The sequence below is a fragment of the Myotis brandtii genome, unplaced genomic scaffold (assembly GCF_000412655.1).
Source record: "Myotis brandtii unplaced genomic scaffold, ASM41265v1 scaffold123, whole genome shotgun sequence".
Lineage (NCBI taxonomy): Eukaryota > Metazoa > Chordata > Mammalia > Chiroptera > Vespertilionidae > Myotis > Myotis brandtii.
In genome coordinates this window covers 10,001,807-10,017,169 of record NW_005354291.1, presented here as the reverse complement: position 1 = coordinate 10,017,169, position 15,363 = coordinate 10,001,807, and the positions used below count along the sequence as shown (strand labels likewise).

Below are 15,363 nucleotides of genomic sequence, written 5' to 3'. Positions count from 1 at the left end.
AGCAGCTGGGCGAGCTGTGCACGGAGCGCGACCCCTGCGACCCGCACAAGGGCCTCTTCTGTGACTTCGGCTCCCCGGCCAACCGCAAGATCGGCGTGTGCACCGGTAAGACCTGCAGCCCCGCCCTGGCCCCTGGCCCCTAGATGCCACCACCGCCCACCGAGGTGCCCGGACACTTAGTGACCGGCCACCTCCTCCCTCACGCCCACCTTCCCGCCAGAAAATGAGCCTCTGGAGTCGAGTCCCTTCCTCTGGCTGTTTCCAGCCCCACCCCCACTACCCCCTTCATCGCCCTGCTCCCAACTCGCATGCCCAGCGCGCCTACAGGATCAGGGACCTATGCTTGACCCCAGTAACCCTCCTTTTTTCCTTCCTCTCCTTCAGCCAAGGATGGTGCCCCCTGCGTCTTCGGAGGGACGGTGTACAGGAGTGGAGAGTCCTTCCAGAGCAGCTGCAAATACCAGTGCACTTGCCTGGACGGGGCCGTGGGCTGCGTGCCCCTGTGCAGCATGGACGTGCGCCTGCCCAGCCCTGACTGCCCCTTCCCGCGAAGGGTCAAGCTACCCGGGAAATGCTGTGAGGAGTGGGTGTGCGATGAGCCCAAGGACCACACCATGGTTGGCCCTGCCCTTGCCGGTGAGTTGAATCTTCTTCTAAGTTAGTGTTGCAATTCTCCCCCAGGGACTGAGTCCTAACTTTGCCAAGGGAAGGGGGCAAATGTCTTATCCTGTCATCTTACCTTGTGTTTGTGTGCTCTGCTCTCCCAGCTTACCGACTGGAAGACACGTTTGGCCCAGACCCAACTATGATTCGAGCCAACTGCCTGGTCCAGACCACAGAGTGGAGTGCCTGTTCCAAGACCTGTGGGATGGGCATCTCCACCCGGGTTACCAACGACAACGCCTTCTGCAGGCTGGAGAAGCAGAGCCGCCTCTGCATGGTCAGGCCTTGCGAAGTGGACCTGGAAGAGAACATTAAGGTACCTGTTCTGCTCCTATTAACTAATTTTCATGGAATGATAATAGATAGGACCAAAGTTAGGTCTCCTACCACCCTTGTTATTATAGTCCTATTATATTTCAAAAATATCTAACTATTGTGCTATTTTGCTGGAATGAGATGTTGTGTAATAGCAACCACCAGCTTTCCACTATAAAATCTTCCACAGTGGTAGTTAATTCAAGACATCCCAAGAGAGGCTATGCCTATTTTTGGAAAACTGGCAAATGAGACTCCAACTTCCTCTCCTCAAAATATAAACAGAAGTCAGACATCATAAGCCTAGAACACACAGAGGTTGGAGAAAGCCACTCCCCTTGTAGAGTCATTGATTTTTCTCTTCTCCCTTGTCTTCCTTAGAAGGGCAAAAAGTGCATCCGTACCCCCAAAATCTCCAAGCCTGTCAAGTTTGAGTTTTCTGGCTGCACCAGTGTGAAGTCATACCGGGCTAAGTTCTGCGGAGTATGCACGGATGGCCGATGCTGCACCCCTCACAGAACCACCACCCTTCCCGTGGAGTTCAAGTGTCCTGACGGTGAGGTCATGAAGAGGAGCATGATGTTCATCAAGACCTGTGCCTGCCATTACAACTGTCCCGGAGACAATGACATCTTTGAGTCAACCTACTACAGGAAGATGTATGGAGACATGGCATAAAGCCAGAGAGAATGAGAGACATTAACTCATGTAGCTGTAACTTGAACTGATTCACATCTCATTTTTGTGTAAACATGATTTCAGTAGCACAAATTATTTAAATCGGTTTTGCTAACTGGGGAAAAGGAAAATTCCCTCCGAATTCAAAATATTGTGCCATGTGACATTCAAATAGTCTATCAACCCCAGACACTGGTTTGAAGAAAGTAAGACTTGACAGTGGGACTACATTAGCACATAGCACCAGAATGTATACTAAGGTGTGGCTTTAGGGGCTGTGGGAGGGCTTGAAATCTTAAAGTAGCAATGTGCCTGCTATTTGGAGTGTTATTGAGAAGGAAAACCTTAGCATGTTCACTGACCTGCCCGTAGCTCCAGCCTGTAGCTGACAGCTAGGATGTGTGTTCTGCCATCATGAGTCTGAGTCAAGTTCTTCTGTAAGTCAGAACAGCAGATTCAGCTCTGACATTCTGATTCGAATGACAGTATTCAGGAATCAGAATCCTGTCTATTAGACTGGACAGCTTGTGGCAAGCTAATTTGCCTGTAACAAGCCAGATTTTTTTATTGATATTGTAAATATTGTGTGTATATATATATATATTTGTACAGTTATCTAAGTTAATTTAAAGTTGTTTGTGCCTCTTTGTTTATGTTGTTAATGCTTTGATATTTCAAATGTTAGCCTCAATTCTGAACACCATAAATAAGACGTAAAGCTTGTCTGATAATTCAAAGCATGAAATGGATATTCAAATGGAAATTCTGCTCAGTTAGAGTGACAGTCCATCAAAACAGATTGTTTGCGGAAGGTGAGCCAGTGATGCCCTTGGAAGTCTGATGTGTAGGTTGAAATGTGACAGCCTCACTTTTAATGAACAAGTGGCTTTTATTGAAATAAGGGTGGCTCTATATAGCGGATCAATTTTCCACCTGGAAGCATTTGTTTCTACTTTGACTATGACTGTTTTTTGGACAGTTTATTTGTTGAGAGTGTGACCAAAAGTTACATGTTTGCACCTTTCTAGTTGAAAATAAAGTATATATTTTTTCTATAAAGAGCTTGGCTATTCATTTATTCTCTAATTATTTCTGAGTTTTCTTGCCTATAAATGGGAAGCTTTTGTTTATCTTAAAACTATTCTATAATTTTCTAAATATCTTACATACTAATAAATTGGTTAAGCACTTCAATAGACTTTACGTAAATGTATTTTACAGTGAATCAAGTGTCATAAACTTGAAGGAATATACACTATATTGAGAACACAGGCATTTTTTTTTATCTTCTCAGTACTTCATAAACACAAATTCAATTCTCTTTAGATTACTTAGGTCTCCAGGAGCTCCTATTGTATTACTCTTGGTCCTATTTACATTTAATGCCTCTGGCTACTGTAGGCATTTAATTTCCAACTCTTCACATCACTGACTGTTTGTGCCTTGCACATAGAAAATATTTAACTATTTTTGAATTTTTATGCTCTTAGCATATCTATTTCTGAACTTTAATATCGTACTGTTAAATCTGAAAAGTATAAAATTAAATCTGCATTAAAATGGAGCAATGTAATAAATCTTATTTTATATAATTGCTTTTAGTTGCCATGATGTTCAAAAATAGATGATGGCATAAGTAGAAAAGAAAGGATAAGCAAATCGTTGATTCATTAACATTAATAGAAATTTGTCTTAAAAGCAACCCCTCCATTTCCCCAAGTTGGCTTTTTCAGATCTCAAGAGTAAGCTTACCTAGTGGTTTGTAAGTGACAAAATGATATTGTTCAAGAAGCTTGGTTTAGAAATTATGTGTGGCCCATCCAGGCCTCTACTAAAAACAGTGAAGTGAAGTAAGTGGCAAATAGAAATACTCCAAGCACAACTAGAAGCCTTATTTTTTTCCACACCAGAATAGCTGTAGATTCTAGAGGGGGAGGGGGATTAGAAAATAGTTGCAGACAGACTAACCCATCTCAGAGTAATTGGCAATGTTGTAGTGCCTGTGTCATTTTGAGAGACAAAAATACATCTGAAAATAAAGGCTAGTTCTACAAACAGTGCTCATGCCACAAACCAAAGGGAAAACTTCCCATGTTCAAATGTGAAAAGTATTTCTGGTCAAAACATTGGACTTTTAGGATACACCCACAAACATATATAGCAATGCTGTCAGCAGCTAAATCCCACTTCCCCAAACAAATCCACATGAGCGAGTGTACATGCGCAAACACACACACACATACACACATGTACACACACACACGTACACACACACACAGAGAGTACATTGTATTTAGTTCACTTTTTCTTTCTGTCAATTGACTCCTAGCTGTGAAGATGAAGGGCCATGGTAAATGAGCCAGACTGTTTTCAAAGGAATTTGAGAATTCTGGGAAGATATAAGTAGAAATAGGAGTACAGATTTTAGATTTTTCCAAATCTCCACATAAAAAAATAGAGTAAGTAGATTGCAAAATCATAACCTCATGAGCAATATTTATTTAAAAACTAGGTGGCAAGGTATCCCATAAACCCCCAAGTATGAATGGGATAAAATCATCAACCCCCACACAACCTACACTATGTGAGCGTATGTGTAGGAAAAAGCAAAGGATGTATATATGAGGGTATATGATGCTTCTGAGAACAGGAACGCTCCAAAACAGCCAACAGTGAAATAGAGGATATGATTTGAGAACAGCTACTGAAACTGGTAGGGTTTTTGCCCACTCTACAGACGAAGGCTCTTTCCCAAGAAAGGATTCCACACTCTTGGGAGCAGAATCAAAATTCAGCAGATCAGAGACATTGAAATAAGACATTGAAAAAGAAGGTCCAGATAAGAATGAGGAGAGAAACAGAGACTCAAAATGTCAGGAAGAAAACAGCCATATTTTTTAAAATGCACAAAAACAAAAGAAGAAGCTCTGTGGAGTTAGAAAAGTTATCTAAACCAAGACACTTCCCTGAACAAGTTCAAGAAAACAAATTTCACATAAAAAATAGAAAAATAAAATTATCAAAGCCAAATCCCAAGCAAAGCTATCATATGGAAAAGAAAAAAGTAAAGGACAGAAAAACATCCCTACAGATAATAAAAGCATGTCAGAAATACAAGTCCAGAAAACATGTCAAAACTATAACTTGCTATTTTAAAAAAATTAAGAAAATGACAGTAGACATAAATAATAAAAAGGAAACAACTAATAACAAAATAGTGACATAAATCAGAGTTAATAAAACAGAAATATGGTGATAAAACTCAAGAAGGAATTAGAAATTTAAAAAATCAAAGTAGAAGAAACATAAGAGTGAATAAATACAACAGATAATTCCTTAAGAAGAATAGATTATTAGAAGGATAAAATTTATAAATAAAAAAAAGAATGTAAGTGTTTCAAGAAAAAGTAGTAAGTATTGCAAATAGGCAAAGAAGATCCAACATATAGATATAGGAGTACTTGAGAAATTTTTAAGAAAACGAAAAACCTAAAAACTATAAATCAAGAAAACTATTGAAATAAAAAATGATTTGAAAACACATATTGATAAAGCATGTCATGTACCTAATAAAATCAATCAACACTAAGACATACTCTAGTAAAATTACAGAAATATAAGGAAAAGGGAAAAACCTTTGGGACATCTAGGCAAAAAGAACATGAGCCTTTTAAGTAAAAGAAAATTAACTCATCATCAGTGTTTTGACAGCAACACTTTATATGAGAAAAATTAGAATAACATATTTAAGATACTCAAGGAAAGAAAATGTGTGCCCAAATAATTTTTACCCTCCAAAAATGACATTTAAGAATAAAAGACACAGCCCTAGCTGGTTTGGCTCAGTGGATAGAAAGTTGGCCTGTGGACTTAAGGGTCCCAGGTTTGATTCCATCAAGGGCACATGCCTGGGTTGCGGGCTTGATTTCCAGTGGGGGCATGCAGGAGGCAGCCGATCAATGATTCTCTTTCATTGTTGATGTTTCTATCTCTCTCTCCCTCTCCCTTCCTCTCTGAAATTAATAAAAATATGTTAAAAAATAAAAATAAACACATTTAAAAATAAAAAAAATAAAAGACACAAATAGTAAAAAACATACAAGAACTCGGGCCGATTTTTCCTTTGAGCTCTTTCTCAGGAACCTACTAGAAAAGAAGCCCAGACAACAAAATGTCTGAGACTTATTAACATAAGAACTAGTGGTAAACATTTAATATAGTTTTCTTTAGAACTACAACTAAATAAAGATTAAAGAGGTGAAAGTATAGTATACAGTGGCTATATGTTCTGACAGTCTAGACCACAACCATAAAAGGTGGGGGAGAGAATAGTGATAGCATATGATCCTCCCAAAATATTTAATTATTTTTCTTGGTGGTGATGGTATTATTAATACTGACATTCTGAGACTGTCAGGTATGTAATGTGTGATAAACTAAATGAGCCATTATAGATATTCTAATTTTGTCCCTAGTGTTGGTAAGTACTAGAATGCTTAGTGAGGAAACCAGAAAATATAAATGTAATATAAAAATGGTTAAGCAAAATTTTGTAGTCCTGAATTTTAACTAAATGTCAGCATGAATTTATGATGCATTTTATCTTTAAAACACACACACATACATATGTTTTTTTCCTTCATCTGCTCACTGAAAGGGCTTAGATACAACTTCAACCCAAGAGCAATAAATAACCCTAGGCCCAGATTGTACTCTTGAATTATTACTTTCCACTAAAAGAAATTAGAGCTTCTTGGAGAATGGCTCATTGCAGGTCTACCAAGAAATGTGTAAGATAAATACACTTATGCTTGAAATATCTTTTCATATTGTATAATAATGAAGTTAGCAAGGACCACTAAAATCATATAAAAAAGATTCAGGAGGCAAATTGAAGAGAGTCTTATTAATGATGGGGCAACTTGAGTTCCACTAAGGATAAGAATAAAAATTGTGGGTATTAGTGTATCAACTATCCTTAAATTCATTAGTTCGTAATGATAGTTAAAGAAAAAGCTACTTGGTCATCTGAGAATGGTAAGAAACCTATCCATTATACTCAAAGTGTAATCTTTCTATGATGACTTCAATATCGTATCATTGGTATCCTACCCATCTCACAGTGCCTCAGGACGTGTTCATCTCATGATGATTTGTTGAAAATAATTTCATATTCTTTTTTTATAATTTTCTGTAGTTTTCCAAATATTCCATGTACTATTTTATAAATCAGAAAAAAAGATAGTTGAACTATTTTATCTCCTCATTTAAAAATATCAAAGAATATGCCAAAGAAAGTTAGAGGTTTTCATGATTTCAGATTTATATAAACAGTTCACAATACATAAATCAATAAATGGTGTAGTTCTTTAAACCTATTCCTTAAGTAGCCATGTGCCTGGATAACATGTGCAACACACATATAGTTTCTAATGAATTTCTATATTCATGTATATTCATTATGTGCTTTTACCTCATTTTCCCTGCTATAAATAAAATCATGAAAGATTTTCCTACATAAGTTTATAGTAACTGTTCTTTATCTCACGAATCATACTGATTACATATAGACTGTTGCTAAGACTATGAATAAAATAAACACATAAAATATACCTTTAAAATACTAATTTATATTCCAGCTTTAAATATAGGCTCCAAAGCAATACACATGGAGACCATATCCTATGTTAGATGTTAAAAAGACAGTCAAAGATGAGTTAATAAGAAATGTAGAGAATAGTTGATTAATTGGAATTTACATCTCAAGAATATAAAACATATTAAGACTTGCTTGGGTCAAAAAATTCTAATACAATTTTTGTCAGGACACTTAACATGTGTAATTTAGAGAAACAGAACTTTAGAACACTGTACGACAGTATCTACTAAAGCAGTGGTTCTCAACCTTGGCTGCACATTAGAATCACCTGGGAATCTTTTTAAAATCCTGATTTCTGGGCCTCATCCTCCGGAAATTCTGTTTCTTTGTTATGGGGTGGGGCCACAACATTAGTAACAAAGAAACAGAATTTCCAGAGGATGAGGCCCAGAAATCAGGATTTTAAAACGATTCCCAGGTGATTCTAATGTGCAGCCAAGGTTGAGAACCACTGTACTAAAGCTAAACCTTTGGCTACCTGTGACATAGCAAAGGTATAGATCCAAGAAAAATGAATAAAATATACAAGATTCTCAAAGTAGCTTTATACACTGAAAACAATACTGAAAAAAACCCAAGTGTATATCAATAGAATAAATAGAATGTAGAATATTCATGCAAAGGAATAATATACATCAATACAAAGAAAAACTGACATTATGCTGAATAAAACAAGCCCAGGTTATTACCTATATTTCTGACCAACCTGCTATAAATCAGAAGTTCCCATAACCATGGCTCTTAGAGCTCTATGCTAGAAACAGGGGCAAAGACCAAATGTATATTTCTTATAATAAATCCCAATACCACAGAGTAGAAACTCAAAGCTAGAAGTACCTATAAAAAGAAAGTATCTTAGAGAGGCATTGCCTTCCCCTTTAAACATCAGATAGACTCACACCATTTCTTACTGAAATCTCAGAAGACAGGTTGACCTTTGACAACATTCATGTTTTATTAGCTTATCAGCAGGCACATTCATTAAAACATACTTCCAAAATGAAAGTAATAAGTAGAAGTCAAAAACTATATATTTGATGTACATTTAATTGGACTCAATAAACATCATGTAATTACAGAACACAACAAGATTTGAAGGTGTCTGGAGTCCCATGTGGAAAATAACCTCTCACTACGTAAAGTTTCACTTCAGCAATGAGAGTTATCAACACATTACATTATGTTTATGCATGTTACATTATGTTTATGTGCATTTCAACAGGATACAGGCAGGCAAAAAGTTAGAAAAAAAACTACTTTTATTAAAAACAAAAACTGCTCTGATCCATGCTGCCTTTACCTAATTAAAATAAACAAAACCGAAAAACTAGAGGCACCAGTTAATGAAGCATCCTAGGGCAGGACAGAAGGAGCCAAGAGAAGAGAGGAGGAGGTGATAATTCCAATAAATTTTATTCATATGCAAATACTTAAAAGTTTCAAACCAAACCCAGTCATTTGATTTTAAAATAATAATAATTACTCTGCATACATTCACTTTCATACAAGAAACCATGATTCATGAATGTTACTTAAGGTATCTGGGTTCTTTCCCTAAGAAGGATGTGCTATAAACACTGTAGTGATTACATTTTTAGTCCAAGATGTAATAAAGACAAAGGGAATAATAATAAGGCCAATGAATCTAATTGGATGAGGAACATCTTGTACTCATTATCTTGTATTTTCAAGTGACCTTCAGGCTATCATCATTTTTATAAAAATAATATACAAAGTACACAAAGCACCCAAATCTAACTGCTGATGTGATGGGTGTTATAAAAAAAAGATAGAATTGAAGAAATACAGATTTATCACAAACCATATGTAATTCAAGATTCAGTAGAGTAATTTGAATTGGGAAATTGTGATAAATGTTTGAATTTATACATTGTCGTTCACTGCTAACAATTTTTCAATCCAAGTCATAGTGGTTTATTCTGTTTGGGACTGAAGTCTTTAAATATTGAAACTCCTAACATTACAAAAAAAAGATAAACTATTATTCTTTTCATCTTTTTTCCAATGTTCTTTTATATCATTCCAGAGGAATTTTGTAAAAATTAGAATAGACCTAACTCCTTATTTTTCTCCCTAGACTGAATTCCTCTCTAGCTAATTTTTTTCTGATCTGTGTTCAGTATTTGTTATATCTTCTCTAGTACACTATTATGAAATATTGAAAATGGCATTATATCTAAGGGCTTAGGAAATATTTTCTACAGGACTGCTTTTTTTAAAAAAAAATGCTACTTATTTGTTTTAAAATTTTACCCATAATTTGAGCTGATGAATCCCAGTGCAGATTCTTTCCTGTCATTCATAATTTTAAACTTGGGGTTATTAGGTCTGAAGCATAGATGCCTTGATATAGGGATGAGAGAGAAGGAACACATGTGGGGCATGAGCCAAACACTACAGTTCCCTAGATATGGGAAGGGAGTTATGGATCTCATAGTGTGACCTTTGAGAGATAAAGACAGGAGCCTGCCAGGGCTCTGGGAAAGTCAGTTCATTCGTTCTGCCTTGGTAAACAGAAAAAAAAAGGCGGGAAAAAAAAAAGGGGGGGGGGGTGGGGGGGTGGTGAGTGGGAAAGGCAACAGGAATGGAATCCTGAGTAATATTATATACATTCTTGGTTCACTCAAACAGTATTTGGTGGCCTTCAATCTTTTGGGTATGAAGTCTTTGTACAGTTTCTGCTTACATTATGGTAGTCTTTCTGTCACACTGTTTCAAACATGGTGGTTTAGTGACCTCCCCGACACACAGGTTGCTCAGCTAACTGAAGTACATAGAGGACCCCGCAATGAGAAACACTCATCAGTCTTTCAAGCCAGAAGCCCAGCATCTCTGTCTATGGGACTTTTCTTCCAGAGGCATGTGGGGTAGCCAATGGAGACATAAAGGACTTTCAAGACAATGTGGCATTGTAAGTGCCCACAACGGGCTTATAGGGAGCCTATTGAGAGCTGGCCTAGAGCAGTGGTGCCGGAGGTCTAATGCTCTCATTAGCCACTGAGGGAAACCAGAAGCTTTTTTGAGATTTTTGGATTGAGGGCTTTTAAAATTAAACCTTTTAGAATTTAAGGGGATTCCATGGAAATACAAGTCAGGAGCTGCTGGCAGTCACTTGGAGCAGTGTCCACCTGCAGGATGACCTTCGGGGAAGTGTTGCTGCTGGTTAGGGTCTGTGACCCTGTGAGTGGCCACTGGAAGCTGCTGCTATGGAAACTCATGCTAACACTGTTGGAAGTAGTGGCCAATCGAAGCTGTCATTGCCAAGAGCAACAACCCAGAGACTCTACTGGGAGATGTTGACTGGAAGCACCATTGGGCATATCTAATAGAGAGCCAGGTCTGGATCATGCACTTGAAGAGATTTGGGGGGGAAGGAGGTTGTTTGCTTTGTTTAAACATGCTTCGGTGAATTAGCCTTGGTGTTAGGGAAAAGGAGAAATACTGTTGGTTTTATTATGCTCCACACGAAAAGAACGTCATAATTTCCTTCAAAACCAGTTTCTCCTAATGATCCTGAATTTCTAGTAATAACATTATTAATCTACTTGTTACCCAGGTAGAAACATGCTACTTCCCTTTTACTCATTTTTAAGTGTTTTAACTTCAATTTAGAAATTCACTCACAGAGAAAGTAGTCCCTCACCCAGTCATGAGGGTACAGGGCACGTTTTGTGAGTTTTGCCTCCAGGAGCTCTGTGAATATTAGAGACAAATCCCCTTTTGCTTTATGCTGGGGGGAGGGGAAAGTGACCATTTTACTTATTTATTATTATTCCCTTTGAGGTTTACTTATTATTTATTTATTTATTTATTTTAATTTTAATTTTTAAATTACAGTTGACATTCAATATTATATTAGTTTCAGGTATACAGCATAGTGGTTAGACATTTATATAACTTACAAAATGATCCCCCTGGTAATTCCAGTACCCACCTGAATTTTAGTTGATTTTTAAAGAGAGAGAGAGAGAGGAAGAGCAAAACATTGATCAGCTGCGTCTATGGAGGCCACAACCCAGGCATGTGCCCTGACTGGGAATCACACCAGCAACTTTTCCATGCATGGGATGATGCCCAACCAACTGAGCCACACCGGCCAGAGCAAAAGTAGCCATTTTTAAATACACCAGAGCACCCTGTTCTTCTTAACAAGGCCACCCCTCAGAAAAAATATTTTACCAGAACCTAACTTATTGGTATTTTGTCAGAGCTTAATCTCTATGAAGGAAAGAAATTCCTAACTCTAGCTCCCCTTAACTATGTGTTCACACCTAAGGTGGGAAAAAATTGAGAGGGCACAGGTTCAGCCCTGAACCAATCACTCATGACAGTGGGAGAGAATGTGCAGACTGGCTGAACCCAGGTGATCCTTGGAGTCCATGAGTAGAGTCAGCTCTACCCAAAACACATTTGGGCTGAAAGCTGGGGGGCAATGGTTATACCAGTGGATCAGCAAACTTGTCCTACAAAAGGCCCAATAGTAAATATTTTAGCTATTGTGGGCCATGTAGTGTCTGCATATTCATCTCTGCTATTGTAGCTCAAAATCAGCCATGGACATTTTATCAGGGAATGGGCATAGTTTTGTACAAATAATTCTTTGTTTACAAAATCAGAAGGCAGGCCAGCTTTTGCCCACAGGCTGTAGTTTGCCAATCCCTGAACTAAGGAGAAATTGGGTACAATTTTCAGGATGGCTGTCAGGCAACCAAAATAAAAACAAACAGATGTGTACATGCATAGTACAATATGGATATGCCTGCTTCTTTAGCCCTTCTCCCTTTTTATAATAAGAATCACAGCAGATGATTTTTAGATGGGTGGGTTTTTTCCCTAAATTCACCTGGCTTTAAATTAAAATGGGCTACTGAGTGTTCAGATGGTTCTTGTAAACACTTAGAATCCAGAAACAAAGATGACAGCCTTCAGGGTAACATCTTGTAGTACTTCTCATGCCAGGTAATGCCACTCCTTTTCATTTACTCATTGAGGCTGTCATTCTTTTTTTTTTTTTCTCACACCCCACAGCCAACAACTTAGCAAGTTCTACACTCAAGTTGCCACAACTCCAGTCCTTGTCACCATTGTCCCTTTCCTGGACTTCTCTAATAGCCCCCCATGGGTCACCTGCCTTCTGCTTGTTCTTCTCCTGTCCTTTCTCTACTCAGCAGCCACGGTGATCTTTCTAAAATATAAATCCTCCCATGGCTTCCCATTATGTTTAGAAGAAAATTTAAACTCCTTAGCATAGTTCACAAGACTCCCATGATCTAGACATTCTCAGTCTTCCTAGCCTCATCTCCTAACACTCTCCCCTTTTTAGCTTTATTCCATCCGCATTGCCTTCTGGCCACTCCTTATGTGCTCTAAACTCGGCCTGGACTTGTGACTTTTGGACTTTCTATTCTCTCTATCTAGGCAGATCTTTTCCTAAGAATTTTTAATAAGGTTGAATCCAAGAGAACAGGGTGTTGTTGCTCTTCTTCTCCACTATATCTGTAGGGTATAGAATAGTACTTGACATGTAGTCAATATACTCTACATTTGCTGAATGAAGGAATGAATGAGGCCAATGTGAAAAGTCAAATGAGGGCAGGTTTCTGGACAATGGGAGAATGCAGAAATGTTCTGATTAGTGGAATAATTCCAAGGTTCCAAAAAAGAGACAATTTTTGTTAAATTTTCACTGCCTAACCAGATGGCTACACCATGAAAATTTTAAAGTAGCATTTACTCAATGAATAAAGATAATCCAGAAACAATAGGAACAAAAAATCTTAGTAATTGCTACTTTGCTATAAGTGATGAAATGTTATGTTCTTCTGAGTCAAGGAACTGCATTTTTCTAGAGCTCAGAGAAGAAGAAAAAAACAGATTCACATCATGGAAAAATAAGTGGTGTGCTAAATTAAGCCATTGGGAAATGAGTTGATTTAATTAATGCTGATTTTTCTATGAAGTGCAGAAAGAACCTTGCAAAGAATTACTAACACTAACAAAATTGGCAACAAAAAATATTTAACACTTGTAATTGAAAAATGAAAAATGCCTACATCAATAAATCCCAGAAGATGTCATTAGAGACAAATAAGCATTCAAATATCTCCATGACTTCACTCAGAGCATTCTGTCATGGAGCCTTGTGGCCTTGTGAAATGGGTGGCAGAGGGATTACCTTTAATATTAACTTTCTAATTCTGTTAAAGTGCTAATTACTATAAAGCATTCACAACACTATTTATGCTGATTAATACAAAAGTCCACTTTTTCCAGTTAGATCCATAAAAGAACAATGAGAAAAACCCTCTTACGTGGAGGAGCTTTCCTTCTGAATACCTGTATTAGTCAGCCTTCCAGTGGTGATAAACCAGTCCCAAATCTCAATATAACAATAAACTTTTCTTTCTTGCACAATTCTATATTGGCAGCTGTACCTCATTGCTGTGGCTTAGCTCCATGTCCTTTCTCATATCAGGAACCAGACTAAAAGAGCAGCCCCATTTGGGACACAACATCATTACTGAGGCAGAGGGGAAAGGGTAAGAGACAGAGCCAAATCACACAACTGCCCTTTAATCTGTTGCTTGGATGTGGCATTAGCACTTCCACTGGCTAAGCTGACATGGTTGCAGGAAGTGTATTTTGCCCATAAGGTGGCTCTGCAAGTCACATGGCAATGGAGAGGCAATGGAGGTCATAATTATTCTACAAGGAAGGGAATGAGTCTGTGGGAACAATAGTGCAACCTTCCACAAACACAATCGTCTTAAGTGTATCCTTTTCCCCAATAGGCTACACCGAATTTTATAAGATTTGAGATTCTGAAGCCTCCTGTAGTTTTTAACTCCTCAGTTAAGTCCTTGATCCTGAGTTCAGTTCTTTGCCTCTGCTCAAGTCTGTTCTCCCAAGGAGTACAAGGATTTAATCCATCTTTCCTCTTATCCAGACCATACTACCAACCTACTAAGTATCACATCCTTTTGTCATCTTCTGTAATCCTCCCAGGAATCTCTGCGTATTCAAATGGAGTGTCTGAAAGGCTAATGAAGTTGCCAAACTTCTTACTTCTAGAAATTAATATGTCCAGGATATGCATTTTATTGACTTTCTGATACCTCAATACCTACTATGTGGATTTGCCTTATCTAGGAATGGGAAAGGCCAGGTATGGGATGGGTAGAAGGGGTTTACAGGGTTATTTTAAGACCTTGGTAGGCACTGAGTTCTTTTACTATGGAGGCTCTACTCTGAATCATATAAAACATATACATAAAAAAACTTCATTCCACACTAAATAAAATTTTTGGCTGTAAATTTTTTGAAAGAATGTTTATAATTTTACTTTTGAAATTATTTGGTTCTATGCAGGATTTGATTTATGGTTGGCTATCATTTGTCAGCTATTACCATGTATAGTTAAGACATGTTTCAAAGTACGAAATTCCAACTTTCAAAATTATATTCACATGCAATGAAATTTGTATAAATACTAAATTTGACAATGAATACAGTTGACATCGTGTTATATTTGTAGGTTTTAATTAAGCATTCACTGCTTCCAATTTTCCATTTTTCTTACATTATTTGGAGCCCATACATATTTTTTTCAGGACTCTAGCATTTTTGTGGGCCTCTGAAAAGCTCATAAGCTCCAGGCTTTGTGCCTATGCTGCCCAATGAATTAAATATCCCTGAAGATGCTTTATCCCAGAACTATCTATTCTGGGTGAGGAAAAAAACACATCCTCAAAACATGGAGCCCAGAGAAACTAAAATAACAAGTCAGGTATTGTCCAAAGGTCAAAGAGTAGATCTATGTGTGAGACTCCAGGGCAAGTGAGACATTTGAGAGTAAGCCTGAAAATAAAATTGAATTGGAGAAAGGGTGGGACAGTGTGCCAGGCATTGGTGCCTCTATGGCCACTGTGGAGGTCAGAGCTGCTGAAAAACTGGCCTTAAGTATAGCACATTTTTTATGGTTGATCTTGGCAAAAAAAAAAAAAAAAAAAAAAAGGATGTTTCCTTTA

The 15,363-nt window shown here is 37.7% G+C and overlaps 1 protein-coding gene across 1 annotated transcript in view; it reads left to right on the top strand.

Annotated features, from left to right (window-relative positions):
• CTGF (connective tissue growth factor) overlaps positions 1-2,715 on the top strand; it is a 5,059-nt gene extending 2,344 nt beyond the window's left edge. The window contains exons 3-6 of the mRNA XM_005859119.2: positions 3-105; positions 385-636; positions 768-979; positions 1,360-2,715. Of these exons, the coding sequence (XP_005859181.1) occupies positions 3-105; positions 385-636; positions 768-979; positions 1,360-1,656 (864 nt within the window). The 3' untranslated portion in view covers positions 1,657-2,715. The remainder of the gene's footprint in view (positions 1-2; positions 106-384; positions 637-767; positions 980-1,359) is intronic.
• Positions 2,716-15,363: the final 12,648 nt, after the last annotated feature.